At 49.2% G+C, this 20,144-nt stretch overlaps 1 protein-coding gene across 1 annotated transcript in view; it reads left to right on the forward strand.

Annotated features, from left to right (window-relative positions):
- Sema5b (semaphorin 5B) overlaps positions 1–20,144 on the forward strand; it is a 120,447-nt gene that overhangs the window by 65,133 nt on the left and 35,170 nt on the right. The window contains exon 2 of the mRNA XM_005344892.3: positions 16,533–16,736. Within this exon, the coding sequence (XP_005344949.1) occupies positions 16,583–16,736 (154 nt within the window). The 5' untranslated portion in view covers positions 16,533–16,582. The remainder of the gene's footprint in view (positions 1–16,532; positions 16,737–20,144) is intronic.

Here is a 20,144-nt window from a genome sequence, read left to right on the forward strand (position 1 = left end):
GATAGTACTCGACATTTGGGAGGGAGGCAGTATATTTAGGACAACTACTCTGTTGTCAGTCTTTTAGTATTCATTCTAAATGTGAATCTCAAATAAAAATATTTTTCTCTTGTCTTCAGTGCTGGTTCTGGGGGCTTAGAAAGGTTGATGCTATCTATCCCAGCAGTCTGGGAACTCTACAAGGGAGCCAGATTAGGAGCAAGTGGGGAGGTCTGATTAAGTGCTGGTTAAGAAGGTAGATGAGCATTTTTGGGACTAGTAAGGGGGTGGGTACTTATGCAGGGAAGATGGTCCAGGTTGGCCTTCTTGGAAGAATGGATCTTAAATCAGCTGGAGTCGGGCTAGCTGCTAGAGCCTTTCTTGCCATCTGCTTGTGACTGGGGCAGCCGTGCCAAGAAGTGGTACATCCATCCATTCATGACTTCATTTACAGAGAAGTCCTCGTTGGCTGAACTCCCATGTTGGGGCAGGCTCTGTACTTTGCTCTTGGGAGACAGACAGGAGAGAGTTCCTCAGAATTCCCATCCAAGGCAGATGGCCATCATTGGTGTCAGTGTCTACTCTAGTTCCTAAACCCAAGGCTTAGGCCATTCAGAGTTGGAGCACAAGATGCCTGCTGGTGACTTCACCCTTATTAAATGATACTCACTTATCTTCTTGGAGAGAAGATGTTAGTGGAGGGAGTGTACCATGTAAGAATGCTTTGGGTTTCCACTAATAGAAAAATACCCACAATAACTTTAAACCAAGGGATTTAAAATCACTTTACAAGAGGTCTAGGTCTTTGCTCAGTGGCTCATCAGTATCAGAATATTCTCTTGCCCCTCAGTTTGTCTCCTGCCTTGTCTCAGTTAAACCCTGCTTGCTCTAGTTGAAGCCGTCACACACATGTACTAGACAGAGGGTAGAGGCAGGAAAGAGGTTGATATCTATCTTTTCTTTCCTTAAGTTCAGCATCTCCCCAGGACTTGTAGCAGGCTTCTGTTTAGGCTCCTCTGGCCAGTTGCATGCCCCTCACTGAAAGGCAAGCATCTGATCTGGGCTAGGAACATTACCACTCTGTGCAATGAAGGGCAGAGGTGTTGGGGGATGGGGAGGAAACATCAGACCGGGGTGTTCTTCAAGTAATGAGACCGACTGTGTGTTTGTTTGTTTTTGGTAGGTGTGTGTGTGTGTGTGTGTGTGTGTGTGTGTGTGTGCATGTGTGTACAAATGCATGGGCTATCAGGTGCCCTAGGAGGCTAGAAGCATTGGGTTCTCCTTGGAGCTGGAATTTCAAGATGTTGTGAACCACCTGATGTGGGTGCTAGAAACAAAACTTGGGTCCTCTGCGAGAACACCACAAGCTCGTGTGTTCTGAAAGTAGGATTGACACTTGACTTTTCATTAAACACCAGAGAGTCAGGGACTAAACCCCAGCCCCTCTGGTTCTCTCTCCAACTCATCCAGGAGCCGGCTTTCCTGCTTTCTCTTCAGCTTCACCCACCACAGAGGCCCTCTGGGAAAGTTAAAGGGAAAGCAATTGAAGGCGGAGAGGGTGTTAATTAAACACCAGATGTTTAGCTGCGTTAATTAATGGCTCTGTCACCCTGAGTGGCACCAGCCTTCACCCTGGTGCCTCTGACCGCCTCTGGAGTCACAGTCTAAAGCTGACGAGCTCATGCTGTCCGGTGAGGCCCGAGGACAGGAGAGGACTATCAGACCAGGAGAGAGATGTCAGACATTCTGGTCTATCTGAGTGACAGAGAAGAGAAGCCCGGAGGTGACAGACATGTTTTGTTTGCAAATGTAGACATGTCAAAAAATACAAGCGGTTGACATCATTTAAACACGAGGGAATTGAACATACATCAAGATGTGTAGATTTTCTTTAAAATGGATAAATCTGGACCAGCATCCTCAAGGCAGCAAGCAGTTGAAAGCAATGGGCTGGAAGGTAGCTGTCTGCCCCACCCCACCCGCTCTGCCAGACCTGCAAATGTCTGCAGTGGAATCTGCTGTTCTGGTTCAAGACCTAGACTTGGCGATGAATTCAATACGGTAGATTGGAGAGAGGAATCTGAGGATGCTGCAATACGAGGTGAGATGTCTGGAAGGATTGCAGGACCATGATACAATTGGGGAACAGTCCATCTGTTGGTCATACCATCAAGGTAGAGCCGGTTAAGGAGAAAGATAGAAGTCCAGGGTGATCATGAGAGAGAGCTGTCCCTGTGGTCAACAGCCCAGAAGAGAGCACCTGGAGCTTTAGGAAGCTGATGCCCTTCAGGGAGGGGCTGAGACCACCCAGGAGCAGCCAATAGTGATGGCAGAGGAGATTCAGACTCCAATCTTGAGAGACATTAGGTCTGGCTCTCCAGCGAGACTGAAAATCAGCCACCGTGTCTTGGTGCCTTATCCTCTTTCAGGAGCGTTATCACTAATACCTTCAGAACCAAAGGCTTTAGTCCCAGACGGAAGTGTGGATGCCGCTGCAGAAATGGCCCAGTAGGTAACCACGGCTGAGGAGCCTCTGTTCAGCTTCGGTTACTGATGGTCTCTGAAAATCTTTCCTCTCTGTGGAGAGGCCAAAAAGGCAGAGCTTCAGGGCCAGGAGCCCCCGGGCCAGCCCTGGGCTTACCACTACCCTGAAGGGAGGGTCGAACAGCATGGCCGTGCATGGGGTGGAGGAGTCTGAGCCTGCCTTCCCTGCTCGGTGGTTTTTCCCATCTGCTGGTGTCACCAGCAGCACAGAAGGCAATCGGCAGATGTTCCTGGTCTCACTTCATTTCCATAGATTTACAAGCATCCTCGTACGTGTTACTGAGAAATCGGGTGTAAATCCTATTTTAAGAATATAGAAAAGCCTGCTTGTCTACTTGAAGAATGCTTAGGAAAGTCCTTTTGGGAAGCAAATGGTAATCACCCTTCCTGTAACTCTTGTGCCGGTGTTCATGAATTTCTGTGGCAATGCCTGTCACCTATGCTGTCACTCCCATAGCCTCCTATTTGTATCTCGTGGACACCCTCTTCCTCACAGACAGACATTGTCACCCTGGCCAGAGCCTGTCCCTTCTCTCCTTCCTCTTTGCTGCACACTCATTGGCCCCGATTGTTCCTTTCTGACACTGTGGAGCTCTGGCTTACTGCTGACATTTACTGGCAACTCCTCCCCTGTCCTAGAAGTCAGGACAGATGACTCTCTGGGTACCAGGAATGTGATGGCTGGGTGGGAATACCTGTGGTGGGTGTGACAGATAATGTCCACCAAAGGTGTCCCTGGCTTGATCTCAGAAACAATGAGATATCACCTTACCTAGCAAACAGGACTTAACAGAAGAGATTCAGTTTAAGGCTTGGGAGTGAAGAGTCTTGTGGGATTCCCTGGGCGGGTCTTATATAATCTGAGTCCATGGAACTAGAGGGCCTTTCCAGGCTATGACTCAAAGCAGTAGTAACAGTGCAAGAGTGGGTAGGGAGATGTGAAGTTCCTGGCTCTGAAGCTGGAGAGTGGGTAGCTCCTTCGAAGCTGCAAAAGGCCTCCAGATCCAGACTCCAGATCAGGTTACAGCAGGAATTAAGCCCTGTGGGACCTGAGATGGACTCTAACCCATAGAACTACAAGATACTAAGTTCCTAATTCTGTGATGATTTGTCTCGGCCGTAGCAGGAAAGGAATCCATTGGGCACTTGGCCTCCCGCCATGGCCATGCTAGGGACAGACTTGCTTAGAATTCTCCCCTGCCTTTGTCTCTCGGCTTCACTCCATCTCCTATTATCCCGGCCAGATGGCTAAATTGTGATGGGCAGTGGCGGGGACTAGCTTCATTTATCCAGGGGTGAGTGTGCCCCAGGAGAGGAAGAGTGGATGACAGTAGGCGCCAGACAGAGGGGTGAGCAGAAAAAGAGCTCACTATCCAGAGGGGAGGCCATCTCACACACCTCCAGAAACCTCAAACCAGCATATTTTAGGAATCACAATTTTTTTAATTAAAAAATATCATTTTATTTCATATGTATGGGTATTTTGCCTGTATGATGTCTGTGCACCAAGTGCATGCCTGGTGCCCATGGAGACCAGAAGGGCACAGATTCCCTTGAATTGAAGTTACAGATGATTGTGAACTGACTTGTAGGTACTAAGAATTGAACCTGGGTCCTCTGGAAGAGCAGTCAGTGCTTTTATCTACTGAGTGGTTCCCTCCAGAGCCAGAAGCTAATATTTTTAAGAAATTATTGTAACAGATATAGAACATAAAATTTATTACCTTAATCATTTTTAAGTCTAGGGTCCACGGTATTAATGCCACTCTCCCTCACCACCATCCATCTCCAGAACCCCCTTCCTTCTTGTAAACGCTCCCCACTTAGGGCGCACTAGGTCTCCTTTCCTCTCAGCCCGTGGCAGCCACCTTCCTTCTCCCTGTCTACATGAATTTGACTGTTGTAGGACCCTCGTGTAAGTGGAGTCATGCGATCTTCGTCTTTTTTGTCTTAGCTCATCTCACTCAGCATCATGTCTCAAGGCTAGTTCATGCTAATGAGTTTCCTTCAGCACCTCCTTTCTTTTTAAGGCTGAAGATGAGCCCAGTTTGTACCGATCGTAGTTTGTCTAGACATTCATCTATCTAATGATGGGCGCTCGAGCTGCTTCTCCATTGTGGCTGTGGTGACTAATGCTGCTCCTAACATGTTGCGACAGACGACAGACAGACAGACAGACAGACATATACTCTCAATTTGTACAGATACTCTAATCCTGCTTCCAACTCTCTCAGGAGATACCCAAAAGTGGACTTGCTTGGTCATATGATAATTCTATACTTAGTACTTAAAACAACAGTTCTCACAGGGTCACCTATCAGATATCCTGCCTATCAGTTATTTACATTACAATTCATATCAAAAGCAAAATTACAGTTATGAAGTAGCAATGAAGTAATTTTATGGTTGGGGATCACCACAACATGAGGAACTTTATCAAAGTTGTTTATTTATTAAAGGAAGGTAGGAAACCACTGACTTAGAAGAAAGAATCTGGCTGTCCCTTTCTCTTCCCACCCCCTCATCTCAACCATAGGTAAGGGTCCAGCTTCAGGGGCATCCACATTGTTGTGATATAGCCAACACCCATCTGTTGGAGTTCTTTCAATGACAGAAGCAACCCTGGCCTTGGAGGGGAAGCGGGAGTGGGCTCTGTCCGCTAAGGTCTGTGTTCAACAGATGAATCCGTGCTGGGGAACCCAGCAAAGTCCAGGCTTTCTGCTGCATTCGAATCTGTTTTTGAGCAGTGGGCATGTTTTCAAATGCAGTTCCCATTTCCTTCAGCCTCGGAACATCTGATAGCAAAATGTTTTCACAGAGGGTGCTTGCCCATAGGGAGGGGACAGGCGGCTGCTCTAATGAGTAGATAAGCGGGATGCGTGTTTGGCAATGTCCTTAGCATTTAATTCCAGTAATTAAAGTAGGCAAGCCTCCTTTGTTTTCTTTTTCCTTGCAAAAACAATGAAATATTACAGGCTATTTGGGGAGCGGGGAATGAAACCCTACTCAGCATCATATTGTCACAGTGCCACCATCACTGTCCCACTTGTGATACTGATCCATGCAAGGCACAAACCCAACCCGCTCTCCACCTGATCCCCCTAAGCCGTGCTTCACCCCCATGAGGTGCTTTGACCCATGACCTTCTTCCCTCCTACGACAGAACAGTGCATCTTGTCCACCTTCATCCCCCCTCTAGGCTTTTGCTACAGGGCTTCCTCAAGATGATCACACTTGAAGCATGGCGCTACATGCCTGCAATCCTAGCAATAGGAAGGTAGAAACAGGAGGATAAGGAATTCTAGGTTATCCTTGCCTACATAGCAAGTAAAGGACAGCCTGGGCTACATAGGTCTGTCTCAAAACAAAGAAACAAACAAGCTTTTCCCTCTTTTGTTTTCCTAAATGATGTAGACACTTTCTGCGGCTCTTGTTTTCAAGTCTGACCTGTAGTTGACTCATTCAGAGGAGTAAGTCCAGGGTCCACATTCACAGGGTAAATGAACTTCAGAACATGTTGAGGAGGGTACCCCTGGAGTGGCCTGGGCTCCACTCACGGGGCTCCGGCAAATGCCATACCCGAACACCTGTGCCGTGTGCTGAGGGCCAGCTGTAAAGCCTGGCTGTCTGAGTTTGTATCTGCTTTCTCCTGGTTTGGCATTTTCCAAATTACTCGTCTGTGCCTCTGTTTCCGCATCCAGGCAATGGGAATGAACATTAATCTGCCTGGTCCATAAAGTTATGTGGATTAAATGGCGTGTCATCGAGAGCATGGTTACCTAACACTGTCGTGGTGGTTTGTTTTTCTGAGTCTTGGTTCTGCCACTAGCTCTCTACCTAGTCTTGGAGGGCTGGACATGCCCTCAGTTTCCTCCAAAGCCTCAGTTTTCCTGGAGCTAAAGCCCCGCGTTGAAGCCAGTGACCTGTGAGAGTTTCATACGCTAAGCAGTGTGAACTCTGTTCCTTTGGGGTGTTTGAAGGCAGTTGGGAGGTATGGGGAGGACTGCACAGATGACTCTGAAGTTCACGCGGGACAAATGGACAACTTGGAGGTTTCTAGGACCCTGGGAGAGAAACGCAGCTGCAACCTTATAGCTCCTCATGCTGCTGAATGCAGAAGGGAGGTTGAGGTCAGTCAAGGAGCTTGCTATTGGGAGCATGTTAGAGGCAAGGGGGGACGCTCCCCAGACCCTCACTCCCTCAGTTCAGAGCTGTAAAATGCTTTGGGCCCTCCCAGCCTTCAGCAGCTGTTCTTTGCCTATCTGGACCAACCTTCCCTCTGGGCCCCAGTGGCCCAGAGGGCCCAATTGAGAAGAAAGGAGAAAATCCGTATCCAATCTGTTCTATTCAGAGCAATGGATGGAATCTGCATCCCAATGTTACCTTTGTGTGAGTTTGGCCAAACTGGGCCCCCCAAGTGGTGAGCGATGTGTGGGTGGAGAGATGCCTCCCATGTCTGGCAGAGAAGCACACAGCTGAGTATTTGGTGGCCTGCGCAGGGTGTGGGAATGAGGGGCAACCTCACACCTTTGCCTGCTGCCAAACCACAGGCCAAGGGACGTCTCCTTTGCTCTTGCTCCACCCCGTCTTCCCCTGCCCCGTTTCCTCTTTTCCTTTCCTTCTCTTTTTCTCCTCCTTTCTGGGGCAGGCAGCCAAGTGGAGATTTTGAGTGGTAGCAGAGCAAGGGGTGGAGATGGATGTTGGGCCAGAGCTCCTCCTGGACAGGTCTTAGTGGAGCTGAGGGGGCAAACATCTCTTTAGCTGATCCCTTAGCTTGGCCCCTGGCTTGAGGCCTGGGCTGGGGGAGGCATCCAGGTGGCTGTCAGCCCTGGCTGGAGATCTGCACTCTGCCCCGTCCATCTGGCACCCCTGGCATTTGTTCCTCCTCCTATGCTCAGGACCTGGATAAACGGGCTCCTGCAGCCCGAACTCGCAGGAGGCTGATTTGTAGCAGGAATCAGCTTAATAATTTATAGCTAGAAAATGCTCTCCTTGGGAAAAAAAAAAGAAAGAAAGCCAACTCAGGAAACCAAATTAGACTCTGCAGGCTGCTGAGAGCACGTGGAACCAGGGCTGCAGAGTGTGCCCACAGGCCTGGTGGGACTGTGTCATGGAGGGAGGTTGACCAGGACTCCCAGTTCCATTGTTAACAGTGATGGGACCTTGGGCGGGTTCCTCGGCCTCTGTAAATTCTTTTTTCCCAGCCAGTTGAGCAATGGGCATCTTGCAGCTTTCTGACAAAGTTGCCATACGATCTTACACGCTAGGAGCTCCGTACATTCTCTCTGAACATGGTCTGTACACTCTAGCCATTTTGATTCAAGTCCTTATCTTTTGGGTTGAGAACTGTTTTTTTTTTTTCTTCTTTGATTTTACTCCCCTACCCCATTCAATAAAAAAAAAAAAAAAAAGTCCTTGCTTAGTCTGGGAAGTTTCTGCACCCCTATAAGTCTTTCCACTGACCCAGCAATCCAAATCAGACCAAATCAAGCCAAATTAGAAAGAGCCCAGGTTTAATGGATAAAATGCTCCCGATGATTTTCCAGCCCCCCCCCCCCCGACCCGAGAGGCGACAGGAAAGAATAACGTGAAAACCACAGATCTGTTTTCTGGGGGGGGGGGCAGTTTAAATTCCCTATGGGAGTATCCCCTTTTTGTCTAAATAAGACAGAACTAAACCAAATACAACTATACACAATAGTAACAAATAAATATAACAATCAATATTGAACAAGAAACATATAACAAAAGTTTTGCTAAACATTCTATCTCAAGGAGTCTAAATAAGGTAGAGAGTAACTACAATTATCTAATCTTTAACTCCGTCAAAGATCTGAGAAGGGAATTAATATTACTTAACAAACGAGAGATATCCAAGATGTGCCACAAATGACAGAGACAACTGACTACCTGGGCAATCACCCAAAGTCTCGTTTGCAATGCTGAGTCAACCAACTTTGGCTAAGGCCTAACATAACTGACATACCATTATTAAAGGCAAGGAACTTTCTTAGAATTATCCTATCCTGTCTTGGCAAGATAAGACAATCCTGTTTTATCCACTTATGGATATTTTGTATCTTTGTCAGTAGTTGAGGTATGGGCTTTTCTTAACCCAAAGGCCAGTTCTGCCAAGAAGACAAGCTCCCAGTGGAGTGTCTTTGGTGCTCAACGTTCTCTCAGGAGTAGAGTGGTGTTTTCAGGAGTAATTGTAAAGGGGGGTCATCATTTGGCAGGCTTTCTGAGATGCAACAGGATTTGGAGAGAGACAGGGGAAGGGGTATGGGGTAGAACTTCCACTAGAACATTCCAGATTCTTTGGGTATATGGACGCCAGGGGCTGGGGTGAAGCTTCCCCCAGAACAGTCTTGGAACCCCTCCTCAGCAGCAGCCATTTGAGGGGTCCCAGTGCTACTGTTTGGGGGCAACTCTGTGGCCATTGTGCCTGTCAAGGCCTCTGGCCTGAGCTTCCAGCTTCATTTCCCTTGTCTCTGGTGGGTGTGGGAGCCCCCAGATTCAGCAGTCCTCCAGGCCTGGGCTCTTTAGGGGGCAAGATGCTAATTCCATTTCTTAGAGTTGTCTGTAACAATGGCCTAGCCCAACTCCCCTCCACCTGTTCCCTGGCTTTCTGAAGTGTCAACATGACCACATGCTTGCATTGTCCCCAACCTGTAAGCACAGGACTCTCCTGTGATTAGGGTTACCCTCAAGAACTGTCACGATGGCCTCTGACTTCCTTTCCAGACTCCTCTCCCTCTGTCCGCGTCTCCGGCCTCTGTGGCTTATCTGAGGATGTCTGGAACCAAGTCTTTACCTGTGCTGTCCCCACTGGTGTCTTCTTGGCTCCTGGTGACTGAGACGCTCTGCCCTGTGTTCCTCCAGGCCCCACTGAGCTCAGCTTTTCGTGTTGGGTATTACAGCATCCCCTGCTTTAAGTGTCCCAGGGTGTCTTGTACTTCATGGACATCCTAAGCTGCTTCTGCACGCTGACTGTCTGTCTACCCATGCTCTGGCCTCCTATGTAAATGGTGGAAGATGTTTGGGACCCCATTTGCTCCCCTCTTCATTTCCAATGGAGCCAGGGATGAACTTTGCTCCTCTGATGGTCTGGGTAGATGACTATAGCAAGCTGAGAAAGGCAGAAAATGCCTACTGGGGTTCTGTCTACATTCTGTGGGAGCCCTAGTGGAAATGCACGCTCTGTCCTTTTCCCTCCCCTCCTTCACCCTGCACTAAGGGCAGAGGTCCATCTAACTAAGCTCCCAATGGCGCTGGCCATGGCCCTCTGCCCTTCCCACTATCCCTGTGAGAGTCCATCCTTCCTTTGTTCTAACTCATCTTTTACACAGGCACTGCCCAAATCCTGAAAAAGTGGGTGCTTGCCTGGGTGTGTGTTCTCTCTCATACACTCTGGCCACTACTTAGCTCCAGGTACTATCAGAGTGACCCCATAGAGAGCCCCCATGGGAAATGGGGGCATCTGTGCAAGTAAAGGCAAGAGAGACACTGGCCAAGAATGGGAAAATGCTTTCTTCCTGGCTCAGGGTTTCCCAAAATAGAAGGAGTCAGATGATGTGGTACCTCCGTCCCCCACTCCTAGAGCACCGTCTCCTAGACACCATGCAAGTCCAACCTGGGGACAGAGTGGAGACCAGCTTCTGTGTCACTTCTCCATCCAGCTGTCAGGCCATAGTCACTGTCTCCACCCTTTGGGGACATCTTTCCTTTCTCCTGTGTGTCATGTGGCCTCTCTCACCCTCATGATCCAACCATACAGGGCCTGGCACATAGGAAATGTTTGGTCACACTCAGTGGAGTACCAGGTACACAAACGGCAACTAGCTAAATGTTCTAGACCTGCAGTTCTGAATTGTCCTAATGCTGCAACCCTTTAAGACAGCTCCCCATGTTGTGGTACCCCAAAACCAAAAAAATTATTTTCGTTGCTACTTCATAACTCTAACTTTGCTACTGTTATGAATCGTAATGTAAATATCTGATATGTGGGATATCTGATATGTGTGTGACCCCATGAAAGGGTCTGTCGACCCTAAAGGGGTCGTGTCCACCACTCTGCTCTGGAGTCTGTAGAAGTGTTTCATAAGAGGTCTGCCCTGGGCTAACCTTCATTCTTGGTGCTCTCTAAGGCGAGGCATGTTTACCCTTATTTACAAGTAATGAATTTAGATCCACACCTAGAGCTGGCAGCTTTCCAAGCTCAGGGATTTCCGTAGTGCTGTGCAACCTGCAAAAAAATTAGATGGCCTCTTGCTACGCTCTGCTGGAAAAATCTCCGTTATCCTTTTACCATCAGATCAGATGCGTATTAGAAGTGGAAATTCCTATCTGTTCTGGAAACTTTGGATTTTAAGCTTAGGGAGCCAAATTGTATTTGGGTGGTAATGGTGTTTATTGAATGCTAATTGAGACCTGGAAAGCAAGCTCTTGAACAATCTCGCCTCTAATAACAATACTGGTAAGACTCGCCACTTACATAGCACTTACTCTGTGGCAAGTGCCCATTAGATGGAGTAATGCATTTAACATGTGCAACGATTCTGAGAGATAGATGTTACCTTTCCCCATTGGACAGGTAAAAGAGCAAGAGGCACAGAAATGCGAGGTCAGGGCAGAGCAGGTGCAGAGCTTGCATGTGGCCTTAGGTAAGACCCCCAGAACCTGCGGAAGAGGCCTGGAGGTCAGCAGACGGGGCTGATCCTTTGCCATCCACCTGGCTTCCACTTCCAACACCACCCTCCTTGGCATGAGGCTAAGAGGTGCTAAGCAGCTGTAGGTGGCTCCAGGAGCTCTGTGTATCCTGTAGGAGCCAGGTGGGAAGAAGTGGTCCCCACATGCCCATCAGTGACTTCCTCTTCTTCATCATTGGTGACCTATCTGCAGGACTGTGCCCCAGCCCCACAGCCACCCAGAAACTATGCTGGAAAGGAAGTAGACACAATGTCTGTGACCAGTTTAAGTGAAAAACAGCAGGACTTCGGACAGGAGAGATGGCTCAGTAGTTAAGAGCACTAATTACTTTTCCAGAGGACCCATGTTCAATTCCCAGCATCTACGTAGAGGCTCACAACTGTCTGTAACTCCAGTCCCAGGGGATTGGAAGCCCTTTTCTGATCTCCTCTGGCATGTGCACGGTACACATACCTACATGTAGGCAAAACACCCTCACATAAAAGTAAATCTTTAAAACTGGGGTATAGCAAGGGGTGGGTCATGAAAGTAGAATGTCATCAGGTCTCAGGAAGGGGCTAGAACTGGGCACGGGGAGGCTGCTGGCATCTCCATGAGTCTCTATTGTCTGCGTCTCCTGTCACTTTAGTGTCTTCAGATTGTGCTCACCTACAAATGAGGCAGAAGGTGGCCACCCTTTCAGGACCACATTTCAGGTTCCTCTGTCAAGACTGACTTGACCCAGTTACCAAATTGCTATAGGAGAGTTCCTTATTGGTCTGTTTGGATCACATGACTGCTTTTGCATGAGCAGCTGTGGCTAGGGTGAGGACCACATGGTTCATGTAAGGCTGGGGGAGGGATAATTTCCAAAGATAAGAAATTTGCCTCCACCAACCCCCAAAGTATCTAGAACTCAGCTCCAAAGTTCTGACGGGGGAGCAGTCTGTGCTGTGCCCACTACTCCCCCCTTTTGGTATGGTACCCTATTCTGCTGTAGCTTATAAAGCTCTTGTTTGTTGCACTCTGCTTTGGCTCAGTACCCCATATTCCAGCCCTTTCCTCTTTGCCCCTCAGATCCTGGATTGCACCCCTCTCGGGCTCTACAGGCCCCCTAAAACAGGGAAAGAAGGCCAAGGTAGAAAAGGCTTGTGCAGGAGCCCCTGTGAGCCCCAGGATCAGGCCCAGGCTTTTCCTGTAGCCTCCTGATGATATGTCCTGTGTACCTCTGAGTGCTGGATATGTGCCACAGGCCTCCCTCTCTGTCTCCTCCTTCTCTCGAGGCCCAGACTCTTCCATTTCATACCACCATTGTGTCCTGCCCCTGAATTACAGGTGGATTGTGCCGGGCCCAGGTGAACAATGCGACTTTGATCTAGCAGTCATTCATTTAGGAAAGACTTAAAGAATAAATGTACATAAAAATCATAATGAGAATGCAACTTCTGCTATAGAATTTGGGGACTTTAGGGCCTGGGGCTTTAGAGCAGAGAAGAACCCAGGATATGTTTCTAACCTAGGCCCTTTGGAAACAAAATCTGGCCACAGAGAACGCCAGGCCTGGGAGCTGAGGGTGTGATCTGACCTGGGCCTGAGGCAGAGGTGTGTAGGAGGGGATTGGGGCTGGCAAGGGTGACTGTGTTACTTAGATTCCTCCATGTGCCCAAATACCCAACAAAGGCTTTCTTCTGCCACACAGTTCCCGGGCTACAGCGTGCTGTGGCGGAGGAGACACGAGGCAGCTCAAGCATGAGAAGGCTGACGGACTGCGTTGGCCATGAGGGAACAGAGAGCCAGACAGGAGGCAGGATTTCACATTCAAACCCTAACAGTGGGATTAGGATGGGTCTGGTCACGCTGTCTTAGACAGCCTTCTGAGTTGATGGGAGGAAACGCGTGTGGGCTGAGAACTGGGTATCCCTAGTTAGCAGCCCCCTCATGCCCAGAAAACAGGTGGCACCATCCAGCAGGGGAAAGGGATGGCATCTTAGCCAAGCCACTGCTTGCAGAGGTGTGGGAAGAGGTTTAGGGAGCCGGGGGTAGACCCATAACCAAGGCTGTGGTGCCCCTTTGGTTCTGAGGGGAGAGGGCAGCCATGGTTTAGAAACCCAGAGGCAGAGGAACAGGGCGGGTGCCCTGACCTGGGTGGCAGGAGTGGGTGAGAGGGAGGGAAGGGAGGTTGCAGACACATCCACTGCCTTCTCCATCTTGTGCCTTGGCCAGACTCACTTGGCAATGGGGTGCCCTGGATGGAGTCCCTGCAGTGCCCAGTGTGCACAGAGAGAGAGGAGGGGTGGCAGGGAGGAAGAGGGAGTAGATTTGGAGGTGACAGCCGTGGGTATCGCGACAGTGTCAGAGGGCAAAAAGGGTTCTCCGCGCTGCCCCCCTCCAGGCACATTGCATCATGCTGGTTTACTGTTGGCTCTGTTGCAGCCAGGCCTTTGAGAATGCTGACTCGCTAATCCTCGCTGATCCTCACAGTGCTGGTAAAGCTGATATCGTCACTGCCATCCCCAATCTGGGGAAACCAAGGCAGAGAGGGGCTAAGTTTTTTTTTTCCCTCCAATCACTGGTATTTGACCCTGGCATTTTGCTTCCTGGGAGTGGGCCCTACACCTTGATAACTGTTCCTAGACTATGTGACCTGTTGGAAGGGCTGAGTGAGGACCAGTGTGGGGATAGGTACAGCAGGCACCAGTGATGGAACAGCCCTGAACTGAACACCTAGGAAATCCACCTAGTTTAGCACTGAGGAGAACGGTCTTGTGCCTGCAGGAGGAAAGATGAAGAACTTCCTCCCTCCCCCCAGGGTCTCTGCTGGAAGCTAAGAAAGTGCATCTGTGTGTGCCAGAGGGGGATGGGATCAGAAGAGCTATGAGAGCCAGCTCTCCCTGGGGTATGGAACCGGCAGTGCCAGCAGGCACCTCCTGGGTCTTTGTTGCTTCCCTCCAGCCGTGCAACAGTTCAGCCATGATGTACTCTGTTCATCAGTGTCTGCAAATAGTCAGGAAGAATATCATCCTACCTGGGCTGGGAGCAAAGGTCCCAGGGCAGAAGGAGCCCCAGGAACCCGTCTCCTCCAACGTCCACCTGCTCAGACAGTTACCTTCAGGATCCTTCACCTAGGTTGGTCCAGGGGAGGTGATGCTAAGCCACTGCCTTCCTGGTCAGCGGTCCAACCTGATTCATTTCACTCTTTTCCACAGCTTCATAGTACTCCACCGCAGACACACAGACAACTTGTTTAAAAAGCGCCTATTTCTAACTATTTACTTGTTTGTTGTTTTTTTTTTTTTGTCCTTTTGTTGTTTCTGAGAATGCCACGGAGAACTATCTTGTACTTTGTGCTCATACAGATGCCTCTGTGGTCTGTTTTTGCTCCTCGGCTATGTGTTGCGAGGGAGCAGGTTTGACTTCTCAATTTACAATCTGTTGCAGATGGATGCTTACCTACAATTCAATAACAGTAAATTACTAGAGAAATGAATTGAAAAGCAACATGCAAAATACAAGCCTAAATGTCTTTGTCTTTTCTCTTTGTTTTATGGCGCCGGGATGGTTGGCTGGGGCCTCGCATGTGAATGCCATAACTCTACCACTGAGCCACACTCCCAGAGGCAGACATTAGATGATTAGAGTTGACGTCCATAAAAATCACTCCCATTGCCATTTGGGATTTTAAACACTAACTTCTAAATGTCTGCATCTGTCTTACCATGGAGTTATTGCTGTGTGAGACTCAACGCTGGTCCGTGTGTCTCATTTTGAGGACCACGAGCCTAGAGTCCTGTATTAGGCTAGTAGGTCAAAGGCAACTGTGGGGTTCTTTTACCAGTTACCCAGGTTCCCCTCCTGAGGGGCTGTGCCATTTGACACGCACCAGGTAGAACAGGTTAGGGTGCTTTGTTTCCTCACAGCCTCTTCAGGAGGAAGAGCTGTCTGGCTTGAATCTCTGCTGGCCGGGGGAGAAGTGCTATCTATGCCAGGCTGCATTGGTTTGGGGGTGTGAGAAAGAGTGTTATTCAGATTTCAAGCCCTATTTGGATTTATGTCCTTTACCCATTTTTCTACGGGACTGCTGATCATTCTCTTCTAGATTCCTAGGCGTTCTTTGCATATTTGGGAATATTATCTCCTTGTCTGTTATCAGAATCACAGATATTTTTTCAAAAGTTTGTCGGTTGCCTTGTGTGTGTTCATGTGTGTGCACGAGCACTCATGTTCATGTATGTGTGTAGAGGCCACAGACTGGCCTTGGTGTCTTTTCAGACAAAGTGTTTTATTTGTCCTACATCTTCCCACGTAGATTATGTCTATTATCTAGCAAACCCCAGGGATCGGCCTGTCTCTGACGTCCTGGCATGAGGAATACAAGCCTTCAGCCTTTCTTATTTGGGTCCTTGAATCCATCTCAGGTCTGCAGGCACTTTACAGACTGAGCTGTCCCCACCCCTTAAGAGAGAAGATCTCACTAAGTAGCCCAGGCTAGCCACAGATCTTCAATCTTCCTGCCTCAGCCTCCTGAGATTGCAGATGTGACCACCATGAGTGCCTTCTGTCATCAGCCTTTTGATGTTATCTTTAGTGGCAAGGGGATTACACTCCCCTGCAGATGCTTGCACTTTCAGTGACTTCAAGTTTGTCAAGATTTTTTCTGACGATATCTGGATTTTGTTGTAGGTTTTCACTCCAAGGTCCAAAGGAATCTGTTCAAATTTTCTTCTAGTATTTTCATGACTTTACCCTTAACACTCAAACCTTGAATTCAATTTGAAATTTTCCTGACATAAAATGTGAGGTCAGAATTGGACTTGAGAGGCTGGAGAGATGGCTCAGCATTTAAGAGCATTGGCTGCGCTTCCAGAAGACCTGGCTTCAATTCCCAGCACCCACATGGAGGCTCACAACTGTCTATAACTCAAGTTCCAGAGGATCTGACACCTTCGCACCAATGCACATAAAATAAATTATAAAAAAAATTGGACTTGAACCTGAGCTTTTCTTTATCCACATGATTACCCACTGGCCCCAGGTCCATTTATTAAATGGATCCCACCTTTATCATTAAAGCTAATTTTAAAGCGTTTGGAATCATAACAGAAAAGGTTCTATAATTTGTCAATTTTGTCCAGAATACCATTACATGGGAAATTAGCTTTCAAGATATGATCTATAACTTTGCATTATTAGAGCAGAGTAACATAAATACAATATAAATGTATTTTTAAAAACCCTCTGGGGCCGTTGACAACCCTGAGGAAACAGAGAGAAGCAGGCATTGATGGAAGGAGCACTTGATGAGACTGAGTTTTTCCCTGCAGGTCTTTCCCCTGGCCGGCCTCCAGGAGCTAAGGTGGCAGAGGGGCCCACCATGGTTGTCCCAGGACCCCTGGCTGTCTCGCTGTTGCTGCCCAGCCTCACCTTGCTGGTGTCCCAACTCTCCAGCTCCCAGGATATCTCCAGTGAACTCAACAGTGAACAGCAGCTGTGTGCCCAGAAGGAGCACCCCATCGTGGCCTTTGAAGGTGAGAGCGCCCCCACTGTCCTGGAGGACTTGGGTTAGTCCTTGGGAGTGCCTTCCAGGTTGCCTGAAGCCCTTCCTGTAGGTCCTGAGACCCTTCTTCGGATAGCTGTCTTAAGGCCAGGCAGCAGTGGGCTGGAGAGCTCTGATGTCTCCAGATAACACAGATGATTTACTCGGGTCTTTCACCCACGCCTACCCCAGAGCAGTTATTGGCTTTCAGTGAGCTCTTTGGATGGATTATGAAGTTAATGGATGTCCTAGTGGGAGTGACTCAGATTTGCTTGGTGGTCTCAGCTTGGGAGATTCTCAGAGCACAGGCTCCTTTTCCTGGCTTCTCTGAGGGCAGGAGGAAGATGACTCACTCATGAGGAAGAGCCTAGAAAATTTCAGGGGGCGTCCTTCTTGCTCTAAGCTGGCTGCAGGGATGCCTGTCGTTGGAGTCCTGGGAAGTCCCAGCAGAAGGGGCCCTGGTGACTCATAACTCCTTCGCTTGTCAAGGGAGACCGTGGGAGTGTCCTACTAAAGGGTTTCCCAATCTTGGATGTGCACATCCCTGGATGTATTCCATGGGGTCCGCAAGTTCTCCAAAATTTCTAAAATTAGGACAGCTAAATCTGATGATAACCAGAAAATAAAACACCAATCCCAGAGAGGCCCGGATGATCTCACATGACCTGGTCACAGTCATACTCTGGGAACTGCCTACGTGGGCTCACACTGGGATCTGCAGACGAGATGACAGGGCCCCCCGGTTCTTAATACTGACTGGCAGTGGCTTGGTCCTTCCTTGTACTAACACTTATGGGGTAGGGTGGGCAGGAAGAGCCAGGTTTGGGTACTGACGGGACTTGTCAGAGCCAGGCCTCAAGGCCAATCACCTGATGTCACTACTGCTGAAAAGCCACCAGACACTCAGCTTCGCAAGACCTGGCCTGTCATGTGGAGGAAGCAGTATGGAAACTTCAGCCCCCGAGTCCACAGCTGGGATGGGATTTGACGGGTAGGATGGGGCTCGTGGACGGGAGGAGAGGCTGGGGTGTTCTAGATGTACAGGCTCCCAGCTGTGTGCTGACTCCCTTCTCAAAGAGGGAAACTTCCAGCTGTCTCCTCCACGCTGACTTGTTTGAGCTGGGATCCTGGCTTTGAAGGCTTAAGTGGATTATAGTAAATTAGCAATGTCTTCAGTGTACAAACCGTGCGCACACCCTCAGACTTCTGATGGCTCCTGGTGGTTCTGAAGGGAAGGAAGGACCAAGTGAGGCTGCAGGGACTGAAGGGATCCATGTTCCTAGGGCTGTCGTCATGCCAGGAGATGCCTGTGACAACTCTTAATGTAACATTTCCTGTCAGGGACATTGCTCGGATGATAGGGGTCCAGCTGACCCAGAAGGGTCTCACTCCTCCCCCTTGTCAGCTGGTCTGTATGGGGCACTGGGCTGAAGAGGAGATAGGAAAAATGGAGCTGTGTTCTGAGTTCCTGGGTTTCCAGTGAGCAATTTTAATCCCTGTGTGGGAATTGAATGCACCTGACTGTCAACCCCACCTTCTTACAGAATGAGGGACTCGGCAACATCGCCACTATCCTAACAGCTTTGGGTTGTCACATCCATTCACAAAATTAGTGTGTATGTGTGTGTGTGTGTGTGTGTGTGTGTGTGTGTGTGTTTGTATGCACGTGCTTGTGAGTATTTGTATGTATGTTTTCCTGGGGACCGGGGCCAGGGACTCAGGCATGGGAGGCACACCATATTTTAATGACCCTGCTTGGTGCCAGGCCATGAACAGTTGCTATGGGGCCTCAGAGGCGAGCATATGTTTTCCCTTGGTGCTCAGTAATTTTCTATTATTCCTCAAAGGTCAGTGCCTCCGTTCCACCAACCCAGCTGAACCCTTAGCAGTTGTGGTTCCTGGGTCTCCTCACATCCGTGGTATACCAAGCACACACTAGGTCCCATGGGTCAGGAGTTGCTCCAGGGAAGTTGTCCAAATCCAGCTTAGTCCCAGCCACTTCCAAGACCCCAGACTTCATACTGCGTGTCTGAGTGAGCCACGGGCCTCCCACCTTGCAGCTGTGAGCTGCCTTCTCCAATCCCCAGACACCTGACAGACCTGTGAATAACCCCTGAGCATTCACAGGCATCGGGCAGTTGCAGGAGCCGACTGGAGGCTTTTTGTTTTATACGGTTCAATTTCCTTCTGTGGGTTCCTTTTAAGGAGGCCCACCTGGGTTTCTCTTTGGCCTGCGTATTATTCCGTTTGCCACAGCATGTCCTTTCTAGATGGCAGGGAAAAGCCAGCCTGGAGTTAACACTGGCAGTGGTTAATCCACAAAGTGGGTAATTGAATTGACTATAATTAAAATCACGGGCGCGTCATGGAGAATGTCATTTTTCTCTTAAAGTCGCCGTCCAAAGCCTCCGCTGCACACGGAGCTCAGAACGTGCTTGGTGTTTTAAAGCCTTCTCTCTGGTCCCCTTTGCCTGTTTAATAGAGGAGGCTGGCTCTCTTTCTGAGGCCTCCCCAGGATCGCGGCACTGCGCCCAGCCCGGTTCCCCTCAACTTGACTGTGTGAGTTCCTTCAGGGCTGGGGGAGAGGGACACAAACTGAAAGAGGCCTCCACCGTCACATCCTCAGTGTCATAGAAGCCTAGACTGTTTTCTCCTGACCTCTCCCCACTGAGAACAGACCCGAAAGGAGACCCAGCTGAGTCCTCAGGCAGTGTCAGCGACAGGCCAGTCAGCCCAACTCCCTCCTATTTTGCTGCCTTCACCTGAAGTGCCCCTGCCCACGGAGAAGTGAGGAGTTAAAGGACAACCTGTTTGCTACTATTAGGGGCCACCTGGTCTGGGGAGACGCACCCCTGCAGAGTGACCTTAAAATGCAGTGTGACTCGAACCCGGAGCCTGAAGAGGTTGTGGAGACAGACCAATCAATCAAGGAGGTCTTCCTGGAGGAGATGTGGAGACAGACCAATCACGGAGGTCCTCCTGGAGGAGATGCGCACTCCCTGTGGCCCTGGGTCAGCTGAAAACAAGCCCACTAGACTTCAGACTCCACTCCGTGCGTTGCCCAGATGCCGTGAGACTGTATGACGATGATTCTTGCCAACACACAGCCACCTGCTGGGGCTTAAAGGGTTCGCTTCATTTTGTTGCAGGATTTCTTCCCTCCCCCCCTTTTTTTTATCGCGCATATCGCAGTTTTCTGAAAAACATCCAACTCGCAAAACCTCCAGCTCTCCCGGGAGTGATTAAGTGTTTGCCTGTCGTGCAGAAATGAAGGGCCGTTTTTACTCTGTAGTGGAGGGATAATGAGCAATGATTTATATCCCTTGGATCATGCCACACACCACACCACACACACACACACACACACACACACACACACACACACACACACTGGGCTCTG

The sequence above is a fragment of the Microtus ochrogaster genome, chromosome 2, assembly GCF_000317375.1.
Source record: "Microtus ochrogaster isolate Prairie Vole_2 chromosome 2, MicOch1.0, whole genome shotgun sequence".
Lineage (NCBI taxonomy): Eukaryota > Metazoa > Chordata > Mammalia > Rodentia > Cricetidae > Microtus > Microtus ochrogaster.